General features: G+C 35.6%; 2 protein-coding genes across 2 annotated transcripts; both read right to left on the reverse strand.

Moving 5' to 3' along the window:
- Positions 1-56: 56 nt before the first annotated feature.
- Positions 57-10,850, reverse strand: LOC132553252 (transforming growth factor-beta-induced protein ig-h3-like). Its single transcript, XM_060217480.1, has 5 exons — positions 10,670-10,850; positions 9,108-9,356; positions 4,096-4,197; positions 356-463; positions 57-154 (listed from the first exon to the last, which is right to left on the reverse strand). Exons 1-5 carry the CDS (start codon positions 10,848-10,850, stop codon positions 57-59), a joined length of 738 nt encoding a protein of 245 aa, XP_060073463.1.
- Positions 10,851-18,239: 7,389 nt separating this feature from the next.
- On the reverse strand, positions 18,240-25,482 carry LOC132553253 (periostin-like). The gene is made up of 6 exons (XM_060217481.1): positions 25,323-25,482; positions 24,560-24,798; positions 23,921-24,107; positions 21,325-21,426; positions 19,551-19,670; positions 18,240-18,340 (listed from the first exon to the last, which is right to left on the reverse strand). Exons 1-6 carry the CDS (start codon positions 25,480-25,482, stop codon positions 18,240-18,242), a joined length of 909 nt encoding a protein of 302 aa, XP_060073464.1.
- Between the last annotated feature and the right edge of the window lie 1,824 nt (positions 25,483-27,306).

The following is a 27,306-nucleotide window of genomic DNA, read 5'->3' on the forward strand; positions in this document are numbered from 1 at the left end:
CAGACATGGTACATCCCCTCAATAGTGTAACGGAGATAAGGACCTATTGCCCAGGACTATGGAGGAGTGAGGACGGTGTCAACCATGTGGATAACTCCGTTGACGACTGAGTTGTCTTCAGATATCAGATTAGCACCATTAACCTTCACTTCATCTGAAGACACAGAAAACAATTAGATAACATATATTTTTACAAAACACCTTCAAAGAGAGAGCTGATGAGGTTGCAAGATTTATATATGGTATTAACGAGATAGACAGCGAGGTTAAAGTATTTAAACATGGTATTTCTAAAATAGACGAGGTGATTAAAAGATTCAAACATAGGCCTACAGACATTTGAACATGATATTACCTAAAGATACAGTCAGGTTAAGAGATTTTCCGTTGAGTGTTTTCAGTGTCCCAGTTTCCATGCCAGCTCTGTAGTATGTATTTAGTACCACATGATAATACATCAACTCTGTAAGAAGAGATCAAACAGGTGTTGAAGAAAAGGTTTTCTATGACAATACAATTAACATAACAGAGGGCATTTGTGAAGATTTATAAATCTACCATTATAAACAAAAAATAAAGTAAACACACAACAATGTATATAGTATACACAACAAAGTATATAGTACACACAACAAATTATATAGTACACACAACAAAATATACAGTACACACAAAAAAGTATATAGTACACACAAAAAAGTAAATAGTACACAAAACAAAATATATAGTACACACAACAAAATATATAGTACACACAAAAAAGTATATAGTACACACAACAATGTATATAGTATACACAACAAAGTATATAGTACACACAACAAATTATATAGTACACACAACAAATATATACACACAAAAAAGTATATAGTACACACAAAAAAGTATATAGTACACAAAACAAAATATATAGTACACACAACAAAATATATAGTACACACAACAAAATATATAGTACACACAACAAAATATACAGTACACACAAAAAAGTATATAGTACACACAACAAAATATATATTACACACAACAAAATATATAGTACACACAACAAAATATATATTACACACAACAAAATATACAGTACACACAACAAAATATATAGTACACACAACAAAATATATAGTACACAAAACAACATATATAGTACACAAAACAAAGTATAGAGTACACGCAACAAAGTATATAGTACATACAACAAAGTATATAGTACACACAACAAAGTATATAGTACATACACCAAAGTATAAAGTACACACAACAAAGTATATAGTACACGCACACAACAAAGTATATAGTACACACAACAAATATATAGTACACACAACTAAGTATATAGTACACACAACAAAATATAGTACACACAACAAAATATATAGTACACACAACAATGTATATAGTACACAAAACAAAGTATATAGTACACACAACAAAGTATATAGTACATACAACAAAGTATATAGTACACACAACAAAGTATACAGAACACACAACAAATTATATATTACACACAACAAAATATATATTACACACAACTAAGTATATAGTACACACAACAATGTATATAGTACACACAACAATGTATATAGTACACACAACAATGAATATAGTACATACAACAAAATATATAGTACACACAACAAAGTATATAGTACATGCAACTAAGTATATAGTACACACAACAATGTAAATAGTACACACAACAATGTATATAGTATACACAACAAAGTATATAGTACACACAACAAAACATATAGTACACACAACAATGTATATAGTATACACAACTAATAATATATAGTACACACAACAAATCATATAGTACACACAATAAAATATACAGTACACACAAACAAGTATATAGTACACACAACAAAACATATAGTACACACAACAAAGTATAAAGTACACACAACTAAGTATATAGTACACACAACAATGTATATAGTACACACAACAAAGTATATAGTACATACACCAAAGTATAAAGTACACACAACAAAGTATATAGTACACACAACAAAATATATAGTACACACAACAAAGTATAAAGTACACACAACAAAATATATAGTACACAAAACAACATATATAGTACACAAAACAAAGTATAGAGTACACGCAACAAAGTACATAGTACATACAACAAAGTATATAGTACACACAACAAAGTATATAGTACACAAAACAACATATATAGTACACAAAACAAAGTATAGAGTACACGCAACAAAGTACATAGTACATACAACAAAGTATATAGTACACACAACAAAGTATATAGTACACAAAACAACATATATAGTACACAAAACAAAGTATAGAGTACACGCAACAAAGTACATAGTACATACAACAAAGTATATAGTACACACAACAAAGTATATAGTACATACACCAAAGTATAAAGTACACACAACAAAGTATATAGTACACGCAAACAACAAAGTATATAGTACACACAACAAATATATAGTACACACAACTAAGTATATAGTACACACAACAAAATATAGTACACACAACAAAATATATAGTACACACAACAATGTATATAGTACACACAACAAAGTATATAGTACACACAACAAAATATATAGTACACACAACAAAGTATAAAGTACACACAAAAAAGTATATAGTACACACAACAAAGTATATAGTACATACACCAAAGTATAAAGTACACACAACAAAGTATATAGTACACACAACAAAATATATAGTACACACAACAAAGTATAAAGTACACACAACAAAATATATAGTACACAAAACAACATATATAGTACACAAAACAAAGTATAGAGTACACGCAACAAAGTATATAGTGCATACAACAAAGTATATAGTACACACAACAAAGTATATAGTACATACACCAAAGTATAAAGTACACACAACAAAGTATATAGTACACGCACACAACAAAGTATATAGTACACACAACAAATATATAGTACACACAACTAAGTATATAGTACACACAACAAAATATAGTACACACAACAATATATATAGTACACACAACAATGTATATAGTACACACAACAAAGTATATAGTACACACAACAAAGTATATAGTACACACAACAAAATATATAGTACACACAACAAAATATATAGTACACACAACAATGTATATAGTACACACAACAATGTATATAGTACACACAACAAAATATATAGTACACACAACAAAATATATAGTGCACACAATAAAGTATATAGTACACACAACAAAGTATACAGTACACACAACAAAATATATAGTACACACAACAAAGTATATAGTACACACAACAAAGTATATAGTACACACAAAAAGTATATAGTACACACAACAAAGTATATAGTACACACAACAAAGTATATAGTTACACAAACATATTAGTATAAACTGGTTACACACAAACATATATATGACCTGGTTACACACCAACATATACATATGTATAAACTAGTACACACAACAATGTATATAGTACACACAACAAAGTATATAGTACACACAACAAAGTACATAGTACACACAACAAAGTATATAGTATACACAACAATGCATATAGTACACACAACAAAGTATATAGTATACACAACAAAATGTGTTTGACAAGCACAAAATATATATTACACACAACAAAATAAATAACACACTCACACAAAATATGTAGCACACGCACAAGATCCTGATGTAATTGATACAGGATGTGACGATATTTTCTCGAGAATAATAATGTGTGTTTATATCAGTGTAGATCAGTGAAATACCGCAAAAATAGATCCCACAAGAAATTTAAGTGATGTACAGTTGTAGCTCTATGTGATACGTGAATGTATAACACATACCTTTGTAAAAACCAAGCAAGGTCGTCTACATTTTGCAGCATTGTATGTTAAATAGGGTATGTACTGGATATTGGTAGAAAGCCCTACCACATAAACATATATACAAAAACTAAATGGATTACGAATGGACCAATGATAACAAAACAGACAATTAGGAACATGATAAACATATATGTTAATTTCAAAATGTTCTAAATCACTTTAGTAACATTTTAAATAAGATCTGTAAAGTACATATTTAATTCTGACCTTTAAGTGCCGTTGTATTCTGGAGAAGGCCATCAACAGCTCCTTTTGGTAATTTTGCGAAAGCATCATTCGTCGGCCCAAATAGTGTGAGAGGCCCCAACGCTACCAAAATGCATAACAAAAGTAATTTACCATGCAATCCTTATGTAAATGAAACATGACAGGTGTAATACAGTATAAACTGATCACACAAACATATACACGACAGGTGTAATACAGTATAAACTGGTTACACACAAACATATACATGACAGGTGTAATACAGTATAAACTGGTTACACACAAACATATACATGACAGGTGTAATACAGTATAAACTGGTTACACAAACATATACATGACAGGTGTAATATAGTATAAACTGGTTACACACAAACATATATATGACAGGTGTAATATAGTATAAACTGGTTACACACCAACATATACATGACAGGTGTAATACAGTATAAACTAGTTACACACAAACATATACATGACAGGTGTAATACAGTATAAACTGGTTACACACAAACATATACATGACAGGTGTAATACAGTATAAACTGGTTACACACAAACATATACATGACAGGTGTAATACAGTATAAACTGGTTACACACAAACATATACATGACAGTTGTAATACAGTATAAACTAGTTACACACAAACATATACATGACAGGTGTAATACAGTATAAACTGGTTACACACAAACATATACATGACAGGTGTAATACAGTATAAACTGGTTACACACAAACATATATATGACAGGTGTAATACAGTATAAACTGGTTACACACAAACATATACATGACAGGTGTAATACAGTATAAACTGGTTACACAAACATATACATGACAGGTGTAATATAGTATAAACTGGTTACACACAAACATATATATGACAGGTGTAATATAGTATAAACTGGTTACACACAAACATATACATGACAGGTGTAATACAGTATAAACTGGTTACACACAAACATATACATGACAGGTGTAATACAGTATAAACTGGTTACACACAAACATATACATGACAGGTGTAATACAGTATAAACTGGTTACACACAAACATATACATGACAGGTGTAATACAGTATAAACTGGTTACACACAAACATATACATGACAGGTGTAATACAGTATAAACTGGTTACACACAAACATATACATGACAGGTGTAATACAGTATAAACTGGTTACACACAAACATATATATGACAGGTGTAATACAGTATAAACTGGTTACACACAAACATATACATGACAGGTGTAATACAGTATAAACTGGTTACACACAAACATATACATGACAGGTGTAATACAGTATAAACTGATCACACAAACATATACATGACAGGTGTAATACAGTATAAACTGGTTACACACAAACATATACATGACAGGTGTAATACAGTATAAACTGGTTACACACAAACATATACATGACAGGTGTAATACAGTATAAACTGATCACACAAACATATACATGACAGGTGTAATACAGTATAAACTGGTTACACACAAACATATACATGACAGGTGTAATATAGTATAAACTGGTTACACACAAACGTATACATGACAGGTGTAATACAGAATAAACTGATCACACAAACATATACATGGCAGGTGTAATACAGTATAAACTGGTTACACACAAACATATACATGACAGGTGTAATATAGTATAAACTGGTTACACACAAACGTATACATGGCAGGTGTAATACAGTATAAACTGATCACACAAACATATACATGACAGGTGTAATACAGTATAAACTGATCACACAAACATATACATGACAGGTGTAATACAGTATAAACTGGTTACACACAAACATATACACGACAGGTGTAATACAGTATAAACTGGTTACACACAAACATATACACGACAGATGTAATACAGTATAAACTGGTTACACACAAACATATACATGACAGGTGTAATACAGTATAAACTGGTTACACACAAACATATACATGACAGGTGTAATACAGTATAAACTGGTTACACACAAACGTATACATGACAGGTGTAATATAGTATAAACTGGTTACACACAAACATATACATGACAGGTGTAATACAGTATAAACTGGTTACACACAAACATATACATGACAGGTGTAATACAGTATAAACTGGTTACACACAAACGTATACATGACAGGTGTAATATAGTATAAACTGGTCATTATCGGAAGCCTTTCACTTCTAGCATTATCGGAAGTCTTTTGACTTCTAGCATTATCAAAAATCTTTATGACTTCTAGCATCAGCCTTCACTTCTAGCATTATCGGAATCTTTTACACTTCTAGCATTACTTCTCGGAAGACTTCTTTTGACTTCTAGCATTATCTTTTGAAGTCTTTTAGACTTCTTTTGACTTCTAGCATTATCGGAAGCCTTCCACTTCTAGCATTATCGGAATCTTTTGACTTCTTTTCGGACTTCTAGCATTATCGGAAGTCTTTTGACTCTCTAGCATTTCTAGGAAGCCTTTGACTTCTAGCATTATCGGAAGTCTTTTGACTTCTAGCATTATCGGTATTCTTTTTTGACTTCTAGCTTTATCGGTAGTCTTTTAACATCTAGCATTATCGGAAGTCTTTTGACTTCTAGCGTTATCGGAAGTCTTTTGACTTCTAGCATTATCGGAAGCCTTCCACTTCTAGCATTATCGGAAATCTTTTGACTTCTAGCATTATCGGAAGCCTTTAACATCTAGCATTATCGGAAGTCTTTTGACTTCTAGCATTATCGGAAGCCTTCCACTTCTAGCATTATCGGAAATCTTTTGACTTCTAGCATTATCGGAAGCCTTTAACATCTAGCATTATCGGAAGTCTTTTGACTTCTAGCATTATCGGAAGCCTTCCACTTCTAGCATTATCGGATTATCGGAAGTCTAGCATTATCGGAAGTCTTTTGACTTCTAGCATTATCGGAAGTCTTTAACATCTAGCATTATCGGAAGCCTTTCACTTCTAGCATTATCGGAAGCCTTTGACTTCTAGCATTATCGGAAGCCTTTCACTTCTAGCATTATCGGAAGTCTTTTGACTTCTAGCATTATCGGAAGCCTTCCACTTCTAGCATTATCGGAAGTCTTTTGACTTCTAGCATTATCGGAAGCCTTCCACTTCTAGCATTATCGGAAATCTTATGACTTCTAGCATTATCGGAAGTCTTTTGACTTCTAGCATTATCGGAAGCTTTTGACTTCTAGCATTATCGGAAGCCTTTAACATCTAGCATTATCGGAAGTCTTTTGACTTCTAGCGTTATCGGAAGTCTTTTGACTTCTAGCATTATCGGAAGCCTTCCACTTCTAGCATTATCGGAAGCCTTTGACTTCTAGCATTATCGGAAGCCTTTGACTTCTAGCATTATCGGAAGTCTTTTGACTTCTAGCATTATCGGAAGCCTTCCACTTCTAGCATTATCGGAAATCTTTTGACTTCTAGCATTATCGGAAGTCTTTTGACTTCTAGCATTATCGGAAGCCTTTAACATCTAGCATTATCGGAAGCCTTTGACTTCTAGCATTATCGGAAGTCTTTTGACTTCTAGCATTATCGGAAGCCTTTAACACCTAGCATTATCAGAAGCCTTTGACTTCTAGCATTATCGGAAGTCTTTTTTGACTTCTAGCATTATCGGAAGTCTTTTGACTTCTAGCATTATCGGAAGTCTTTTGACTTCTAGCATTATCGGAAGCCTTCCACTTCTAGCATTATCGGAAGTCTTTTGACTTCTAGCATTATCGGAAGCCTTCCACTTCTAGCATTATCGGAAGCCTTTAACATCTAGCATTATCGGAAGTCTTTTGACTTCTAGCATTATCGGAAGTCTTTTTTGACTTCTAGCATTATCGGAAGTCTTTTGACTTCTAGCATTATCGGAAGTCTTTAACATCTAGCATTATCGGAAGCCTTTAACATCTAGCATTATCGGAAGTCTTTTGACTTCTAGCATTATCGGAAGTCTTTTGACTTCTAGCATTATCGGAAGCCTTTCACTTCTAGCATTATCGGAAATCTTTTGACTTCTAGCATTATCGGAAGACTTCTAGCATTATCGGAAGCCTTCCACTTCTAGCATTATCGGAAATCTTTTGACTTCTAGCATTATCGGAAGTCTTTTGACTTCTAGCATTATCGGAAGCCTTCCACTTCTAGCATTATCGGAAGCCTTTAACATCTAGCATTATCGGAAGTCTTTTGACTTCTAGCATTATCGGAAGTCTTTTGACTTCTAGCATTATCGGAAGTCTTTTGACTTCTAGCATTATCGGAAGTCTTTTGACTTCTAGCATTATCCCAATATCACGGTCTTAGTGCAAAATGTCGATGACAAACATAGTCTTTCGAGAGATGCTAGCTGATGAAAATTATAGTGCGGTTTTACGGTCTAAAGCGATATCATTTAGAAACGTTCTATTTCTTTATATAATAATGAGCTGGATGTATTCGATGTTCGTTAGTTTTGTCTGTTGGTTCTGTTGTTGTATACGTCGTTCTCATTGGGGAACGTTTGGCGAAAGTTTAACATGACAAATGTTGTCGATGAAGCATGAGACGCTTACTCTTCCGGAACACCTGGTCTTATTCTACTTGTACTTTTTCAGGAGTATCTGTGTCAATCTTCCTTTTGTTCATATTTTCGCCTTGTTTTTATTGAATTGGAGTTTGGCATGCTTAGGTTGACATGTTGGTATTTTCTTGTTTTTTGTGAGTGACTTGATGCGACAGTAGACCCCATTAGTGGTGTAACATGATTTCAGGAGTCTCCGTGTAAATCTCTCTTTTCTTCATATGTTGCCCTAGTTTTATTGAATATAATTTTGGAATATGATTATGTTGACATGTTGTTTTTTTCTTGTTGTTTTGGTCCAGAAAAAAGAGACCTCAATATCTATTTAATGGTCTTAAGTACTCATATAAGATATTAATAGAACAACAACACTACTATATATCGACTAATACTGCACAATTACTGATCCATACCAGTGTCATTTAAGTTTGTTTTTCCAGAACATACCGTATTATTATGGTAAAAGTTGATACGGACTGGCTGTCCACTAAGGGTATTAAAGGTAGCCTCATTCTTTAGCTGAGACTTGTGTATTGTCTGGTTGACGATGTGATACTTAAGGAACTCCACTCTGGTCTGGTTGTCATTCTCCAGAGCCTGGCGAATGTCCAGAGGCAACTCAAAGAAGGCGTCATCAGTGGGGCCGAACAACGTAAGGTTACCTGTGAGGAAGACCGAAGGATGTTCAGGTACGAATACATAAAATAAATGCGGGGAAAATCTCCACTCAGGTGTTAATTTGTTTGATGTTATTTTCATTAGAGACTTCCAGTTGATCACGTGATACTTCATTAAAGGTTTCAGCTTTGCCTAGCTATGGTATCGATTTAAATCCATTTAAGATATTCCGGCAAAATAATACCATTCACTTACGTTATACCACCCAACACCACGAACTTCGTTCATAATGTTTTGTGTGTAAATTTGTTATCTAAATCGACTGTAAAAATAACAAAAACAACATTCGATGTTTATGTTGTATTTCCTAAATATTTTGCTATATCTAGATTGATACTTTAAACCAGTACGAGTTGTCATTAGCCATTAGTCTGATCCTTAAAATAAATCAGCAGTGAGCGATCCTAGTTCTTTAATCAATTAACACTTCTTCTTGGTCACTTCAAATAGTGTTATACTTATCTAAATATGGACCGAGTACATTTAACGATCAACTATATTAACATATGTGATTAAAACGTTACCAAAAATGAAACCATCTCATGTACTATCTTGAATACATACTATCGTTACATTAAACGACGGCGGTGAAGGTACGGATGGAGATCCAGGCTCTGAAGCACTGTCCACTATATTTGATAAGAAATGAATGACAAAGATTTTTCACAGAATCCTCTTATCGGATATTATTTTCGAATACTTAAAGTGAGTTTTTGTTCATAAATACACTAAGTAATTTAATATGTATTATCACCGTGCAGCTTTGGAATATTAAGATAATATAACTTGATAGTGATCAAATGTATTTATCAATACCACCTGATCGTTCTACCATGACTACATGTACTTACTATGATACCTCTTATCACAGAAGTATACACTACCCTAAGCGATAGTGTTTGTTTCTGACTGGGTCAATGACAATGATCTTTGAACCTAGAATCTGAATGATGCTATTTTTGTGTCATATGTTAATGGATACCTATATATGTAAATGGCCTTGGTATACACAGAATATTGACATCCTTTATCATTATATATGTTTATATCCCTGGATTTATGTTTACTTTTATCAGTTTAACAATACAGTAATATATATAAACGTCTGTTATATTGTTAACAGTGATGTAAAGTAATAACACTTTATGTGGGACAGGCTTGTTTATTGTGTAACTGTTTACACGACATATAGATATAGTTACCTGTGCAGATGAAACAGAGCAAAATGTGATCTGACGCATAGCATTTTGTTATAGAGTTACCTCCCCTGAGTATACGACCGTATTGAACGTATTACCTGGTTTGTTCAGTAAGTCGGCTAGGCCAGCCTGACTAGCCAGTGTCACGAGCACGGACTCTCCCTCATTCAGGGCTGTTTGGACAAGCGGGACCTTATTCTTCACAAAGAGTACGTGACTGCCTGCTACCAGTAGAAGGACCAATGTGTGGACGATCACAGCTAAACTTACACACCACATTTTGTCTAACTCATGTCGTACTAGTACCAGGTAGATAAGTTTACTAACAAGGAAGTCACATTGTCACACACATGCTTATCTGCACATATACATAATCAACAAAAGTAAACACACAAACGACGATATGTAAGGTGCCACGTGGGTTTGATTTAGACTCAAGTGTCCACGTGTTCAGTAGTGGGTGATGTCCCTTTTTATAATATCGAATTTTACAAGATATTTTATCTATTAAGACGGTCAGTAGTGAGTGATGTCCCTTTTTATAATATCGAATTTTACAAGATATTCTATCATTGAATTATTATAATAGAATCACTAGTGTTCAATGAGTTCTCCATAGTGATTATCCGCCACTACTGAAGACGTGTAAATAATCCGTTAATTTAACCAAAGATACAGCAGTGTGTGTAGTAGGTTAACCGGATTCCCACTGCTGTAACCGGGTTATAATTACTTACTACTGTAGCCTGGTTATAATCACACACTACTGTAGCCTGGTTATAATCACACACTACTGTAACCGGGTTATAACCACACACTACTGTAACAGGGTTATAATCACCCATTACTGTAACCGGGTTACAATCACACACTACTGTAACCGGGTTATAATTACTTACTACTGTAGCCTGGTTATAATCACACACTACTGTAACCGGGTTATAATTACTTACTACTGTAGCCTGGTTATAATCACACACTACTGTAACCGGGTTATAATTACTTACTACTGTAGCCTGGTTATAATCTCACACTACTGTAACCGGGTTATAATTACTTACTACTGTAACCGGGTTATAATCACCCATTACTGTAACCGGGTTACAATTACACACTACTGTAACCAGGTTATAATCACCCAGTACTGTAACCGGGTTACAATCACTCACTACTGTTACCGGGTTACAATCACTCACTACTATTACCGGGTTATAATCACTCACTACTGTTACCGGGTTATAATCACTCACTACTGTTACCGGGTTACAATCACCCACTGCTGTTACCGGGTTATAATCATCCACTGCTGTAACTACTGTTACCGGGTTACAATCACTCACTACTGTTACCGGGTTACAATCACTCACTACTGTTACCGGGTTATAATCACTCACTACTGTTACCGGGTTACTGTTACCGGGTTATAATCATCCACTGCTGTAACTACTGTTACTGGGTTTTAATCACTCACTACTGTTACCGGGTTACAATCACTCACTACTGTTACCGGGTTACTGTTACCGGGTTATAATCATCCACTGCTATAACTATTGTTACCGGGTCATAATCATCCATTGCTATAACTACTGTTACCGGGTTATAATCATCCACTGCTGTAACTACTGTTACCGGGTTACAATCACTCACTACTATCACCGGGTTACAATCACTCACTACTGTTACCGGGTTACAATCACTCACTACTATTACCGGGTTACAATCACTCACTACTGTTACCGGGTTACAATCACTCACTACTATTACCGGGTTATAATCACTCACTACTGTTACCGGGTTATAATCACTCACTACTGTAACCGGGTTATAATCACTCACTACTGTTACCGGGTTATAATCATCCACTGCTGTAACTACTGTTACCGGGTTATAATCACTCACTACTGTTACCGGGTTACAATCACTCACTACTGTTACCGGGTTATAATCACTCACTACTGTTACCGGGTTACAATCACTCACTACTGTTACCGGGTTATAATCATCCACTGCTGTAACTAGGTTTCGAAATTTAGAAGTTTAGCATCACTCACGTGTTCTGCAAGGACACAACAACTGTAAGATTACAACTTAATTCATTACCTGGTTCTACTCTATCTAATTCTAAATTTATCTTAAAGGTGCTATTCTCCCCTGAGTCATTTATACAATACTTTAAAGTAAAGTATTCATCATTGATTATTGTACACTGAAATTTCGTTAAACGTATCAGACAGATAGATCACCAGGACACTAATTGAAAGGTGATCATATATATTTGTAATTACATCACGTGTTTTCTTTAGAGATTACAGATTCAGAAGTTTGAGTCTGCTGTAGATGATATTAACCATTCGGTATTACCAGACATATTGATCAGGACTAACATACTTCCATGGTCTGTCTTTCTATTTTGGTATATTTGCTTTCGCACTTCTATGAGTGATAGATTGTCGTCCAAGTTGAACCAGTCTAGTCATTGGAAAGAAGCTTAAGTTGAATCTCTTTGATTCCATATGAATCATTTTCAAAATATGCTATTAACAAACAAAATTAATTGTAGTTCATTACGAAATGAAAACAGTCTATGTAACAGATTTGGTTTTCTACAGAAAATATTTTGCAGAAATATATCCTTTGCTGTTAACAAGCGTGATACACAACCGAGTCATTCCGTGAGTTTCTTGTCAGTTTACACCAGTGAGTCATTCCGTGAGTTTCTTGTCAGTTTACACCAGTGAGTCATTCCGTGAGTTTCTTGTCAGTTTACACCAGTGAGTCATTCCGTGAGTTTCTTGTCAGTTTACACCAGTGAGTCATTCCGTGAGTTTCTTGTCAGTTTACACCAGTGAGTCATTCCGTGAGTTTCTTGTCAGTTTACACCAGTGAGTCATTCCGTGAGTTTCTTGTCAGTTTACACCAGTGAGTCATTCCGTGAGTTTCTTGTCAGTTAACACTAGTGAGCCATTCCGTGAGTTTCTTGTCAATTTACACAACCGAGTCATTCCGTGAGTTTCTTGTCAATTTACACCAGCGAGTCATTCCGTGGGTTTCTTGTCAATTTACACAACCGTGTCATTCCGTGAGTTTCTTGTCAGTTTACACCAGTGAGTCATTCCGTGAGTTTCTTGTCAGTTTACACTAGTGAGTCATTCCGTGAGTTTCTTGTCAGTTTACACCAGTGAGTCATTCCGTGAGTTTCTTGTCAATTTACACCAGCAAGTCATTCCGTGAGTTTCTTGTCAATTTACACCACCGAGTCATTCCTTGCGTTTCTTGTCAGTTTACACCAGTGAGTCATTCCGTGAGTTTCTTGTCAGTTTACACCAGTGAGTCATTCCGTGAGTTTCTTGTCAGTTTACACCAGTGAGTCATTCCGTGAGTTTCTTTTCAGTTTACACCAGTGAGTCATTCCGTGAGTTTCTTGTCAATTTACACCAGCGAGTCATTCCGTGAGTTTCTTGTCAGTTTACACCAGTGAGTCATTCCGTGAGTTTCTTGTCAGTTTACACCAGTGAGTCATTCCGTGAGTTTCTTGTCAGTTTACACCAGTGAGTCATTCCGTGAGTTTCTTGTCAGTTTACACCAGTGAGTCATTCCGTGAGTTTCTTGTCAGTTTACACCAGTGAGTCATTCCGTGAGTTTCTTGTCAGTTTACACCAGTGAGTCATTCCGTGAGTTTCTTGTCAGTTAACACTAGTGAGCCATTCCGTGAGTTTCTTGTCAATTTACACAACCGAGTCATTCCGTGAGTTTCTTGTCAATTTACACCAGCGAGTCATTCTTGTCATTTACACCGTGGGTTTCTTGTCAATTTACACAACCGTGTCATTCCGTGAGTTTCTTGTCAGTTTACACCAGTGAGTCATTCCGTGAGTTTCTTGTCAGTTTACACCAGTGAGTCATTCCGTGAGTTTCTTGTCAGTTTACACCAGTGAGTCATTCCGTGAGTTTCTTTTCAGTTTACACCAGTGAGTCATTCCGTGAGTTTCTTGTCAGTTTACACCAGTGAGTCATTCCGTGAGTTTCTTGTCAGTTTACACCAGTGAGTCATTCCGTGAGTTTCTTGTCAGTTAACACAAGTGAGTCATTCCGTGAGTTTCTTGTCAATTTACACCACCGAGTCATTCCGTGAGTTTCTTGTCAATTTACACAACCGAGTCATTCCGTGAGTTTCTTGTCAGTTTACACCAGTGAGTCATTCCGTGAGTTTCTTGTCAGTTTACACCAGTGAGTCATTCCGTGAGTTTCTTGTCAGTTTACACCAGTGAGTCATTCCGTGAGTTTCTTGTCAATTTACACCAGCAAGTCATTCCGTGAGTTTCTTGTCAATTTACACAACCGAGTCATTCCGTGAGTTTCTTGTCATACCAGTGAGTCATTCCGTGAGTTTCTTGTCAGTTTACACCAGTGAGTCATTCCGTGAGTTTCTTGTCAGTTTACACCAGTGAGTCATTCCGTGAGTTTCTTGTCAGTTTACACCAGTGAGTCAGTTTACACCAGTGAGTCATTCCGTGAGTTTCTTGTCAGTTTACACCAGTGAGTCATTCCGTGAGTTTCTTGTCAGTTTACACCAGTGAGTCATTCCGTGAGTTTCTTGTCAGTTTACACCAGTGAGTCATTCCGTGAGTTTCTTGTCAGTTTATACCAGTGAGTCATTCCGTGAGTTTCTTGTCAGTTTGAGTTTCTTGTCATCATTCCGTGAGTTTCTTGTCAGTTTACACCAGTGAGTCATTCCGTGAGTTTCTTGTCATTTTACATTCCCTTGTCAATTTACACAACCGAGTCATTCCGTGAGTTTCTTGTCAGTTTACACCAGTGAGTCATTCCGTGAGTTTCTTGTCAGTTTACACCAGTGAGTCATTCCGTGAGTTTCTTGTCAGTTTACACCAGTGAGTCATTCCGTGAGTTTCTTGTCAGTTTACACCAGTGAGTCATTCCGTGAGTTTCTTGTCAGTTTACACCAGTGAGTCATTCCGTGAGTTTCTTGTCAGTTTACACCAGTGAGTCATTCCGTGAGTTTCTTGTCAATTTACACCAGTGAGTCATTCCGTGAGTTTCTTGTCAGTTTACACCAGTGAGTCATTCCGTGAGTTTCTTGTCAGTTTACACCAGTGAGTCATTCCGTGAGTTTCTTGTCAGTTTACACCAGTGAGTCATTCCGTGAGTTTCTTGTCAATTTACACCAGATCAAGTCATTCCGTGAGTTTCTTGTCAGTTTACACCAGTGAGTCATTCCGTGAGTTTCTTGTCAGTTTACACCAGTGAGTCATTCCGTGAGTTTCTTGTCAGTTTACACCAGTGAGTCATTCCGTGAGTTTCTTGTCAGTTTACACCAGTGAGTCATTCCGTGAGTTTCTTGTCAGTTTACACCAGTGAGTCATTCCGTGAGTTTCTTGTCAGTTTACACCAGTGAGTCAGTCCGTGAGTTTCTTGTCAATTTACACCAGTGAGTCATTCCGTGAGTTTCTTGTCAATTTACACCAGTGAGTCATTCCGTGAGTTTCTTGTCAATTTACACCAGAAAGTCATTCCGTGAGTTTCTTGTCAGCTTACACCAGTGAGTCATTCCGTGAGTTTCTTGTCAGTTTAGTCACCAGTTTCTTGTGAGTCATTCCGTGAGTTTCTTGTCAGTTTACACCAGTGAGTCATTCCGTGAGTTTCTTGTCAATTTTAGTCATTCCAGTTTCTTGTCAAGTCATTCCGTGAGTTTCTTGTCAGTTTACACCAGTGAGTCATTCCGTGAGTTTCTTGAGTCATTCCGTGAGTTTCTTGTCAATTTACACCGTAAGTTTCTTGTCAATTTACACAACCGAGTCATTCCGTGAGTTTCTTGTCAGTTTACACTAGTGAGTCATTCCGTGAGTTTCTTGTCAGTTTACACCAGTGAGTCATTCCGTGAGTTTCTTGTCAATTTACACCACCGAGTCATTCCGTGAGTTTCTTGTCAATTTACACCAGTGAGTCATTCCGTGAGTTTCTTGTCAGTTTACACCAGTGAGTCATTCCGTGAGTTTCTTGTCAGTTTACACCAGTGAGTCATTCCGTGAGTTTCTTGTCAGTTTACACCAGTGAGTCATTCCGTGAGTTTCTTGTCAGTTTACACCAGTGAGTCATTCCGTGAGTTTCTTGTCATTTTACACCAGTGAGTCATTCCGTGAGTTTCTTGTCAGTTTACACCAGTGAGTCATTCCGTGAGTTTCTTGTCAGTTAACACTAGTGAGCCATTCCGTGAGTTTCTTGTCAATTTACACAACCGAGTCATTCCGTGAGTTTCTTGTCAATTTACACCAGCGAGTCATTCCGTGGGTTTCTTGTCAATTTACACAACCGTGTCATTCCTTCCGTTTCTTGTCAGTTTACACCAGTGAGTCATTCCGTGAGTTTCTTGTCAGTTTACACCAGTGAGTCATTCCGTGAGTTTCTTGTCAGTTTACACCAGTGAGTCATTCCGTGAGTTTCTTTTCAGTTTACACCAGTGAGTCATTCCGTGAGTTTCTTGTCAATTTACACCAGCGAGTCATTCCGTGAGTTTCTTGTCAATTTACACAACCGAGTCATTCCGTGAGTTTCTTGTCAGTTTACACCAGTGAGTCATTCCGTGAGTTTCTTGTCAGTTAACACTAGTGAGTCATTCCGTGAGTTTCTTGTCAATTTACACCACCGAGTCATTCCGTAAGTTTCTTGTCAATTTACACAACCGAGTCATTCCGTGAGTTTCTTGTCAGTTTACACCAGTGAGTCATTCCGTGAGTTTCTTGTCAGTTTACACCAGTGATTCATTTCGTGAGTTTCTTGTCAATTTAAAACAACTGTATGACGCAGATTAATTCCTTATTTGGCTCCAGAGTATTTTATTGTGAATTAGAGTTGTAAGGTAACTAGATGGCTTTACTTAAATCATTAAAACAAACGTGAAACTGTTTCACTTGGCTGAATCAAGTATTCTTAGTATTCTCTAAAAACGTAATTTTGCAAATTAACTATTTCACGTCTCTATTCCGACTACGTAAATAGAGTAAAAATAAATCAAGAGAGACAGTTTTTACAGTAAATAGAGTCGTCATCGTCTGGTATTTTCGTTTAGGCTTGAGTATAATCGAACGCTACGTGGCCCTAGATTTAGTGTTGATTCTCTGATTTCAGTATCTCCGTCGTCATTTACAAAATTGTGTATTCCAATAATTATCATTACTTTTATTTATAATAGTAATCAATAATTGATTTTCACATTGATCTGATACTTATATTATGTATTTACATGGATACTGTCAACATTTTAACGAAGCAAAAAACATACGGAAGTTTTAACATTACAACAAGAGAAATACACAGTCTACAAAGAAAACCACACCCTGATCTCCCAGAGTTACTTCCCTTCGTTCATCAATGTGGTGTAGCGATATGCTTGACAGCCGATGCGGACCGACAATGACAAACAATAGCTCTTCACACAAAAACATTGCTAAATATACAGGTAAAATGTCGACTTACAGACATACACAAAGGATGCAACGTGTCCTAGTTAGCCTTAATGCGTAATTAGATAACAAATACCTTTTGTAAAATTAAAGTGTGTAAACTGACGCAAATAAACGTAAATATGGTATTGTGTGGGGTTTTCCCACAGGTCTCCCACTACAGTGTTTGAATTCAGTTTTTTGCAGCAGATTAATAGAGTGGAAATAACACCGAATCCATGCCATGCACAACTCCATTACTGACGTTGATGTCTGGGTAGGCGATTTTAATGTTGTTTGCTGTAGCGTAAGCTGAAATGAAGTATTACAAGTTATTTTAAGTTATTCAGCTTTAAAAAGAAATTGTGACTCATTTATGACATAAATGAAAAATAGTTCGAGATGTCACTTGTTACATAATAGACATAAAATATTTCACAGACATAACATCGGTGTATTATTCAGAGTTATTTACACGTTGACACATACTCCAGGATATTCGTCAACAGCGCCGGCTTTGATGACGTTTTTTTCTAAATCACTTTAGCACGGAAGAGTCATATCTTTATCAGCGAAAAACATTACACGTTTTCGAATTCATTAAAGTGTCCAGAAGTGCACATGTACGATCACCCCGTAGTCATATAAAACATTTCCTGCCTGAATGTTTGAGTCTATGTGGCCTTTATGTCATGTCTCTTCAACAAGATAGCGATCTAGTTAAAACGTTACTAGCTTCAGTACACAGTCGGTGATAATTGATTATTCTTGTGAAAAGATCCATTAGTGTTTTAAAACATGTATCAAAGTATGATATATATATATATATATATATAAGTAACGGAGTCTACAACCAATGACAGGTGTTGATTGCTTGTTTGGGATATTTAAATATCGCTGCTTTTATCGTATATACCCAACAGAACTGGAAATCAAGAACACAGCAGATTCATCTACATCAGCCTGTTACCGCCGTCTTTACTTGCACCACTGACAGATAGATTTCAAATAAGCGGTAGGATCAACATAACTATATCTGAATCCTTATTTATAATTTTCTATTTCCTGAAACGTTAGTCCTGCTTCCTAAACCCGTCATGTCACAGTCGATACAATATTATAGGACTTGTTACCACTGTCAACATTCCCGTTGTGGACATCACCAGCTTACTGATATCTTCAGGTTGATGAATACCATCGGGTGGTTTCGTGGTCAGTCTTATTGTGCTCTTTTGTTTGTTTATCTATTTCATCATTATCATCTATTTCTTTATACGATATGGAATACGAAAACCGTTGCTATGCCTGTTGGCTTCGTTGTAAAAAGCTTGTTCGGTTTTCATTTCACATAAGCATGATGCTTATGTGAACTGAAAACTCAAATTGAGTCCTTTCAGGAAAAAAGGGCAAAGAGTATCACAGGAGGTTAAACCCTATTTATTCGACAAGTGAGAGAAGGAATACGTTTTAAATTGAAACAAAGAAAATTATCATCTTTATATCAGCCTGGGACATAACTTACTGTCTGTCACATTCACGGCGACCCAGCCAGTCGACAACATCAACAGTAGATCTGAATACTTTTTAGTCCTGAAGCCTTGGGTGAAATGAGTTCCATCACAGATGTGGTACGTCAGTACTTCTGTTGGAAACCAAGAGAGAGTTTGAGGCACTGAGTGGTCGTAAACTATCAAGTGATTCATAGAATGAATAGATGGACAACAGCAGCAAAATGGTAAATAAAATTATTGTAACTACATTAAAAAGCCTTCACATTAAACATCAGTTTCTCAAACTAGTGGTAACGTTGTAAATATCTTCTGATGCCTTCACATTAAACATCAGTTTCTCAAACTAGTGGTAACGTTGTAAATATCTTCTGATGCCTTCACATTAAACATCAGTTTCTCAAACTAGTGTTAACGTTGTAAATACCTTCTAACGCCCTCACATTAAACATCAGTTTCTCAAACTAGTGCCACATTAAACATCAGTTTCTCAAACTAGTGCCACATTAAACATCAGTTTCTCAAACTAGTGTTAACGTTGTAAATACCTTCTGATGCCCTCACATTAAACATCAGTTTCTCAAACTAGTGCCACATTAAACATCAGTTTCTCAAACTAGTGCCACATTAAACATCAGTTTCTCAAACTAGTGGTAACGTTGTAAATACCTTCTGATGCCTTCATATTAAACATCAGTTTCTCAAACTAGTGTTAACGTTGTAAATACCTTCTGATGCCGTCATATTAAACATCAGTTTCTCAAACTAGTGCCACATTAAACATCAGTTTCTCAAACTAGTGTTAACGTTGTAAATACCTTCTGATGCCGTCATATTAAACATCAGTTTCTCAAACTAGTGCCACATTAAACATCAGTTTCTCAAACTAGTGCCACATTAAACATCAGTTTCTCAAACTAGTGCCACATTAAACATCAGTTTCTCAAACTAGTGCCACATTAAACATCAGTTTCTCAAACTAGTGCCACATTAAACATCAGTTTCTCAAACTAGTGGTAACGTTGTAAATACCTTCTGATGCCTTCATATTAAACATCTGTTTCTCAAACTAGTGTTAACGTTGTAAATACCTTCTGATGCCGTCATATTAAACATCAGTTTCTCAAACTAGTGCCACATTAAACATCAGTTTCTCAAACTAGTGTTAACGTTGTAAATACCTTCTGATGCCGTCATATTAAACATCAGTTTCTCAAACTAGTGCCACATTAAACATCAGTTTCTCAAACTAGTGCCACATTAAACATCAGTTTCTCAAACTAGTGCCACATTAAACATCAGTTTCTCAAACTAGTGCCACATTAAACATCAGTTTCTCAAACTAGTGCCACATTAAACATCAGTTTCTCAAACTAGTGCCACATTAAACATCAGTTTCTCAAACTAGTGCCACATTAAACATCGGTTTCTCAAACTAGTGTGAATGTGTAAATACCTTCTAACGCCCTCACATTAAACATCAGTTTCTCAAACTAGTGCCACATTAAACATCAGTTTCTCAAACTAGTGCCACATTAAACATCAGTTTCTCAAACTAGTGATAACGTTGTAAATACCTTCTGATGCCTTCATATTAAACATCAGTTTCTCAAACTAATGCCACATTAAACATCAGTTTCTCAAACTAGTGCCACATTAAACATCAGTTTCTCAAACTAGTGGTAACGTTGTAAATACCTTCTGATGCCTTCATATTAAACATCAGTTTCTCAAACTAGTGCCACATTAAACATCAGTTTCTGAAACTAGTGTGAACGTTGTAAATACCTTCTAACGCCGTCATATTTGACATCAATTTCTGCAGCATGTCTCCTGGTAGCTTTTTAAACGCCTCGTTCGTCGGAGCAAATATAGTGAGGGGACCATCACCTTAGGATTAAAGTAAATTACATGGGTTCAGTTTTGTTTCAAATTGTGCGAACACTTTATTTTGGCATGAGAAAAATATCGTTCGTATTGCTATGTTTTTAAACTCACAAATGTTTCGGAGAAAAGTTTTTATTTTTACAGATATACAGAGGAGACATGTAAAAATAATTTTAAAAGAATGTTGTTTTCACACGGTAACCCTATCCTAGTTGTTGTGATGTAAATGTGTCGATTGTTGAAATGTTCCAAGAAATTTTAAATAAATATAAACATACCGGATGTATTTATTCATAGATCTCGTGTCTGTTTCAGTTTAAACGAATCAACAAAGAATCAAATTATTTTTCCGGACGTAAACATATCAATTTACTACTAAATCATAACATTAACGCCATCCTTTTACACGTTCACAGCCTCACGTTTCAGGTAACACACATTAACTTCTATATTTATATAATACATATTTATTCTACTTTAAAGTAACTATAGTTTACCTTGCCAACATTAAGAACGTTTGTATATTTAAAACCTACGTACTTTCAGGTGAGCACACCACTCTACATATCTTTATCAATGTTCTTTAGATGTGAATGAGTATGACATACCTGAGAGAAGATAAACACTCAGTATGCTTCCCAAAATAACCTGCTCATTTAAATGTCATTTCTTGTTTGCATACTTCTGGAAAATACAACTTAAAACCTACACCCAAATAGTTTTAAATGAATGCACCTTTATGAGGCATGAAACACCGAAGTGAATGCCTGTCATTAAAAAAAAAATTGTTGTTCGATTTAAAATTCACACCAATGTGCGTAGTGTGTTGTGTTACAATCATGACCTATTAAAGATGTGTTTTGATAGGTCTTTACGCAATCCCGACGAATGATTGGTGTTCTTAGTTTTAACAGGGGCGTATGATTAATGCATAAATGAATACACAATTACCTTCCAGTATGTCTGTGTGTCCTATATCTATAGACCCTTTATCATAGGATTACTTACCAGTATGTCTGTGAGTCCTATATCTATAGACCCTTTATCATAGGATTACTTACCAGTATGTCTGTGAGTCCTATATCTATAGACCCTTTATCATAGGATTACTTACCAGTATGTCTGTGTGTCCTATATCTATAGACCCTTTATCATAGGATTACTTACCAGTATGTCTGTGTGTCCTATATCTATTGACCCTATAGACCCTTTATCATAGGATTACTTACCCGTATGTCTGTGTGTCCTATATCTATAGACCCTTTATCATAGGATTACTTACCAGTATGTCTGTGTGTCCTATATCTATAGACCCTTTATCATAGGATTACTTACCAGTATGTCTGTGAGTCCTATATCTATAGACCCTTTATCATAGGATTACTTACCAGTATGTCTGTGTGTCCTATATCTATAGACCCTTTATCATAGGATTACTTACCAGTATGTCTGTGAGTCCTATATCTATAGACCCTTTATCATAGGATTACTTACCAGTATGTCTGTGTGTCCTATATCTATAGACCCTTTATCATAGGATTACTTACCAGTATGTCTGTGTGTCCTATATCTATAGACCCTTTATCATAGGATTACTTACCAGGATGTCTGTGTGTCCTATATCTATAGACCCTTTATCATAGGATTACTTACCAGTATGTCTGTGAGTCCTATATCTATAGACCCTTTATCATGGGATTACTTACCAGTATGTCTGTGAGTCCTATATCTATAGAACCTTTATTTTAGGATTACTTACCAGTATGTCTGTGAGTCCTATATCTATAGACCCTTTATCGTAGGATTACTTACCAGTATGTCTGTGAGTCCTATATCTATAGACCCTTTATCATAGGATTACTTACCAGTATGTCTGTGTGTCCTATATCTATAGACCCTTTGTCATAGGATTAGCTTCCAGTATGTCTGTGAGTCCTATATCTATAGACCCTTTATCGTAGGATTACTTACCAGTATGTCTGTGTGTCCTATATCTATAGACCCTTTGTCATAGGATTACTTACCAGTATGTCTGTGTGTCCTATATCTATAGAACCTTTATCACTGGATTACCTTCCAGTATGTCTGTGAGTCCTATATCTATAGACCCTTTATCATAAGATTACTTACCAGTATGTCTCTGAGTCCTATATCTATAGACCCTTTATCATAGGATTACTTACCAGGATGTCTGTGAGTCCTATATCTATAGAACCTTTATCACTGGATTACCTTCCAGTATGTCTGTGAGTCCTATATCTATAGAACCTTTATCTTAGGATTACTTACCAGTATGTCTGTGAGTCCTATATCTATAGAACCTTTATCACTGGATTACCTTCCAGTATGTCTGCGAGTCCTATATCTATAGAACCTTTATCACTGGATTACCTTCCAGTATGTCTGCGAGTCCTATATCTATAGAACCTTTATCACTGGATTACCTTCCAGTATGTCTGTGAGTCCTATATCTATAGACCCTTTATCATAGGATTACCTTCCAGTATGTCTGTGAGTCCTATATCTATAAGACCTTTAGTCAATATTGTCAGCTCTGGACACTTTCGTAACGCTGTCAATATGTTACCGGGCGGAGGAAACAGGACGCCTTTGAGCACGTGGAGAACGCCATTGTTGGCCACATTATCAGCACTCACGACCGCCTTCCCACACACCGTTGTAACCTGGCGAAAGAAATGTCAGTGTTTTAAAATGTTAATATTTATTTATCCACGTGAAATACAACATAAACATCGTGTCAACAAATGTACAGGTATAGAATAGGATAGGCACGACATGTTAACAAAATCCTGTTCAATTAAAAAAGACCTCAAAATACAGTTAAATTATTGATTTAAACGGAAAATTTATTTTGATTGATTTCGTGGCTACTACTGATTCCTATGTCCACAAACTGTTCAGATAAGTATAAAAAGCTATATTTATCCACTAGACTAAGAGTTTTATGGGCCCCTCGAAACGATGTGATTGTACAGTATAAAACATTGACATCCAAATGGAGACTTTTGGAAAATAAACGACGATGAGAAATCTGTTTCTGCTCAATGCGTGTTAACTCAAGTAATGTCAAGTTCTCAAATTAAGAACTGTAATAGCAACGATTCCTGTATAGTACCGTGTGGATGAGTTTCTGATGTATGTATACGTTATACACATTGATCCTGATGGACGGTCCAGCCAGAGTACCAATCAACATGTCATTTTGTGTGGTATTGTCTATCCTCAGTTCCTCATTCAACACGTGATACAACAGTACATTTACCAGCTCAGTCATATTAGTGTTCAGGAGTTTCATCAGATCGGGTGATAACTTAGAAAAAGCACCATTATTTGGCGCAAACATTGTCAACGGACCTGTAACGGAAGGGAAAGTATTTATCTAAGTATTTTTGTTTTGTTTTTTGTTTTTTTGTTTGTTTGGTTATTTTTGTTTGTTTTGGTGATTTAAACAGTTAACAACAACAAGTAAATCTGATATTGGAACTAACTGGTAACAAGATTGTACAATAGACTCACGAGTCAATAGCACATTTTAATACAAATATAGAGTTATATACAATTGGGCCAAACAATGAATTAAACTGCATCATAGACTGTTTCGTCCTTTTAGGACTCGTAAGTGATGTAAATTGTGAAGCCTGGAAGGCGACTAAGGAAAATAACAAATAATTGAAAGAAAAGTCAAAATCTACATGGGGAGTGCACTAGCCACACAAATCAATAAATTTCGTAATTTTTATACGTTGTATATATCTGATCATTTAGAACATCAAGTACATGTGTATATTCTGAGGCGTGCCAACACTTGGATGAATTTAAACATGACAGGTTACAGCAAACATTGGGGACAGATATTCTTTGTACATTTAAGTGATTACCTGGTGCTGTCAGCGGCTGACCAAGACTTGCCACATCGATAAGTTTGGCGAATTTTGTAGCACCTATCTTGGATGCCAGTTCTGGCAAAGCAATACCGTGTTGCCCATTAACACAGTATAGTGAATAAAAGAGGATGGTAACAGACAACAAAGACGCCATGATGCGAATGTAGTGTGTGTTTCACGTCTATATAAATAGCACTTAACACGATAACAAACGTTGTTATCAGTCGGTCGTTTGATAATTGATAAGTTGACGGCCAGAACGTCTTATTTAGACATCATACAATGACCTTTGTGAACTTTAATTTAAAAAAAAAACAAAGAAGATATCAAATTGTAAACATAATGATAACCCAAACACAAATTCCATATAACTACGGCAAAGTACGAACAAAAGAAAGATTTATTCGAAGACTCCTGTAAAAGTGCAAGGAGAATAAGGAAGCAAGATAAGATGTTTTAAATGGGTAAGTGTCAAGTAAGTATGCAATGTCACGTTTCAAAAATGAGAGCAAAGTAAACAACAACGGAACTACCAGACATACCAAGTTATGGATGTAGTAACATATGATTCATAACCTTGTGTAGGCACTCATTGAGTCAGACTGTGACTTATATGATAATCTCTTTTAATTCTTATCACAGGTACCACTAATCCGGGGTCCACAGAATGGCTAATTTGTTTTAAACTGTATATTTGGTATGATTTGTAGAGACAAAAATCTGAGACAATGTGTTATATTTAAATGTCCTTAATACCGAATTATAGACATTCTTTAGTATTGTCCGAACGCCACACAAATAGATAAATACAGTAAGATACAGCTGTTTCATTCACAACCGGCATCACATTATTCTAGATGGTTAGAATAATGAGAACAACAGAAACGATATAGATATTACGTAATGATATGGAGGGAACAAGTAAAAAGATGTATCTATCTGTCAGGCGGAGGATATTCAGATTAATTTATGTCTATTGGAAACTAAGAAGGAAATATTTTGAAAACAATGGCAACGTTAACTTGTTTTTTTCTGGGCATGCTCAATGGATATACCCAACAAGTCTGTGGGACAAGACAGACTCTTCTACATCAGTCGCTTATCTCCATCTTTATTTACAATAAAGTTTCCTTTTCTAAATGGTTTGATACCTACTTACCGAACGATGGTATTATAGAGCTTGTGTCCATTACAACGATTTCTGTGATATATATCTGTAGGTAACAAAATAAAACATACAAAATGGGATTTCGAAAGACGTATCTGTAGGCTTACGTCAATAAATGGAAATTTTTGTAGAAGACATCACGTTGTCACTGGGAAACATATTTTATTTCCTTTGATGATATGAGCTAAGCCCTGTTCACTACTCGTTGTTATGTTAGTGGGTTGCGCCGTTTAAAATACTGGTCCTCATTTTGAGAACTTGATATTACTTTACACGGCCAGTATCATCAATAATACGGGAGATACTTGGTAAAACCTGGTCTTATTCTCCTTGTACTTTTGCCAAATTTCTCCATTCTCATCATATTTGAATGATGATATTTTATGTGACCGTATTGTAATTTTTCACTGTCGTAAACACCAGTACATTCTGACGATGTATTTAATGCCCGTTTGTAAACCTGTCGATTCATTTGTTTACTTTGTTCTATAGCAATATGACATTACTTACTTCAGGGATTGATCGACATGGCGGTTTTCATCATCGAAATAAATGACGTTTACCCTTTCAGAACACCTGGTCCTATTCTTCTTATTCTAGCTACATGAAAGTAGATTCTGTTGATGTGTCGGTATTTTCTTTGTTATTCTAGATAAATATGTTATACATGTACATCCACATGTAATATTTCCGCGCACTTTTTCATTTTATTCTTATATTTGGTTTTTCTTACATATAAACGCCTACATTGTTATAAGATTGTGAAAAAAGTCACATGGTGAACAGCACACTGTAATATTGATTTAGAGT

This window comes from Ylistrum balloti, unplaced genomic scaffold (assembly GCF_031769215.1).
Source record: "Ylistrum balloti isolate Yb309-2 unplaced genomic scaffold, AGI_CSIRO_Ybal_v1 Utg370312, whole genome shotgun sequence".
NCBI classification, from domain to species: domain Eukaryota; kingdom Metazoa; phylum Mollusca; class Bivalvia; order Pectinida; family Pectinidae; genus Ylistrum; species Ylistrum balloti.

Coding starts and splice junctions, on each gene's coding strand:
- LOC132553253 (XM_060217481.1), bottom strand. CDS start 25,482: ATGGCGTCTTTGTTGTCTGTTACCATCCTCTTTTATTCACTATACTGT. Junction 24,108..24,559: donor ATCAGAAACTCATCCACACG/GTACTATACAGG, acceptor TTCTTTCGCCAG/GTTACAACGGTGTGTGGGAA. Junction 19,671..21,324: donor AAATATGACGGCGTTAGAAG/GTATTTACAACG, acceptor GGTTTCCAACAG/AAGTACTGACGTACCACATC.
- LOC132553252 (XM_060217480.1), bottom strand. CDS start 10,850: ATGTGGTGTGTAAGTTTAGCTGTGATCGTCCACACATTGGTCCTTCTA. Junction 9,357..10,669: donor CGACTTACTGAACAAACCAG/GTAATACGTTCA, acceptor TCTTCCTCACAG/GTAACCTTACGTTGTTCGGC. Junction 4,198..9,107: donor AACAAACTTAAATGACACTG/GTATGGATCAGT, acceptor GCATTTTGGTAG/CGTTGGGGCCTCTCACACTA.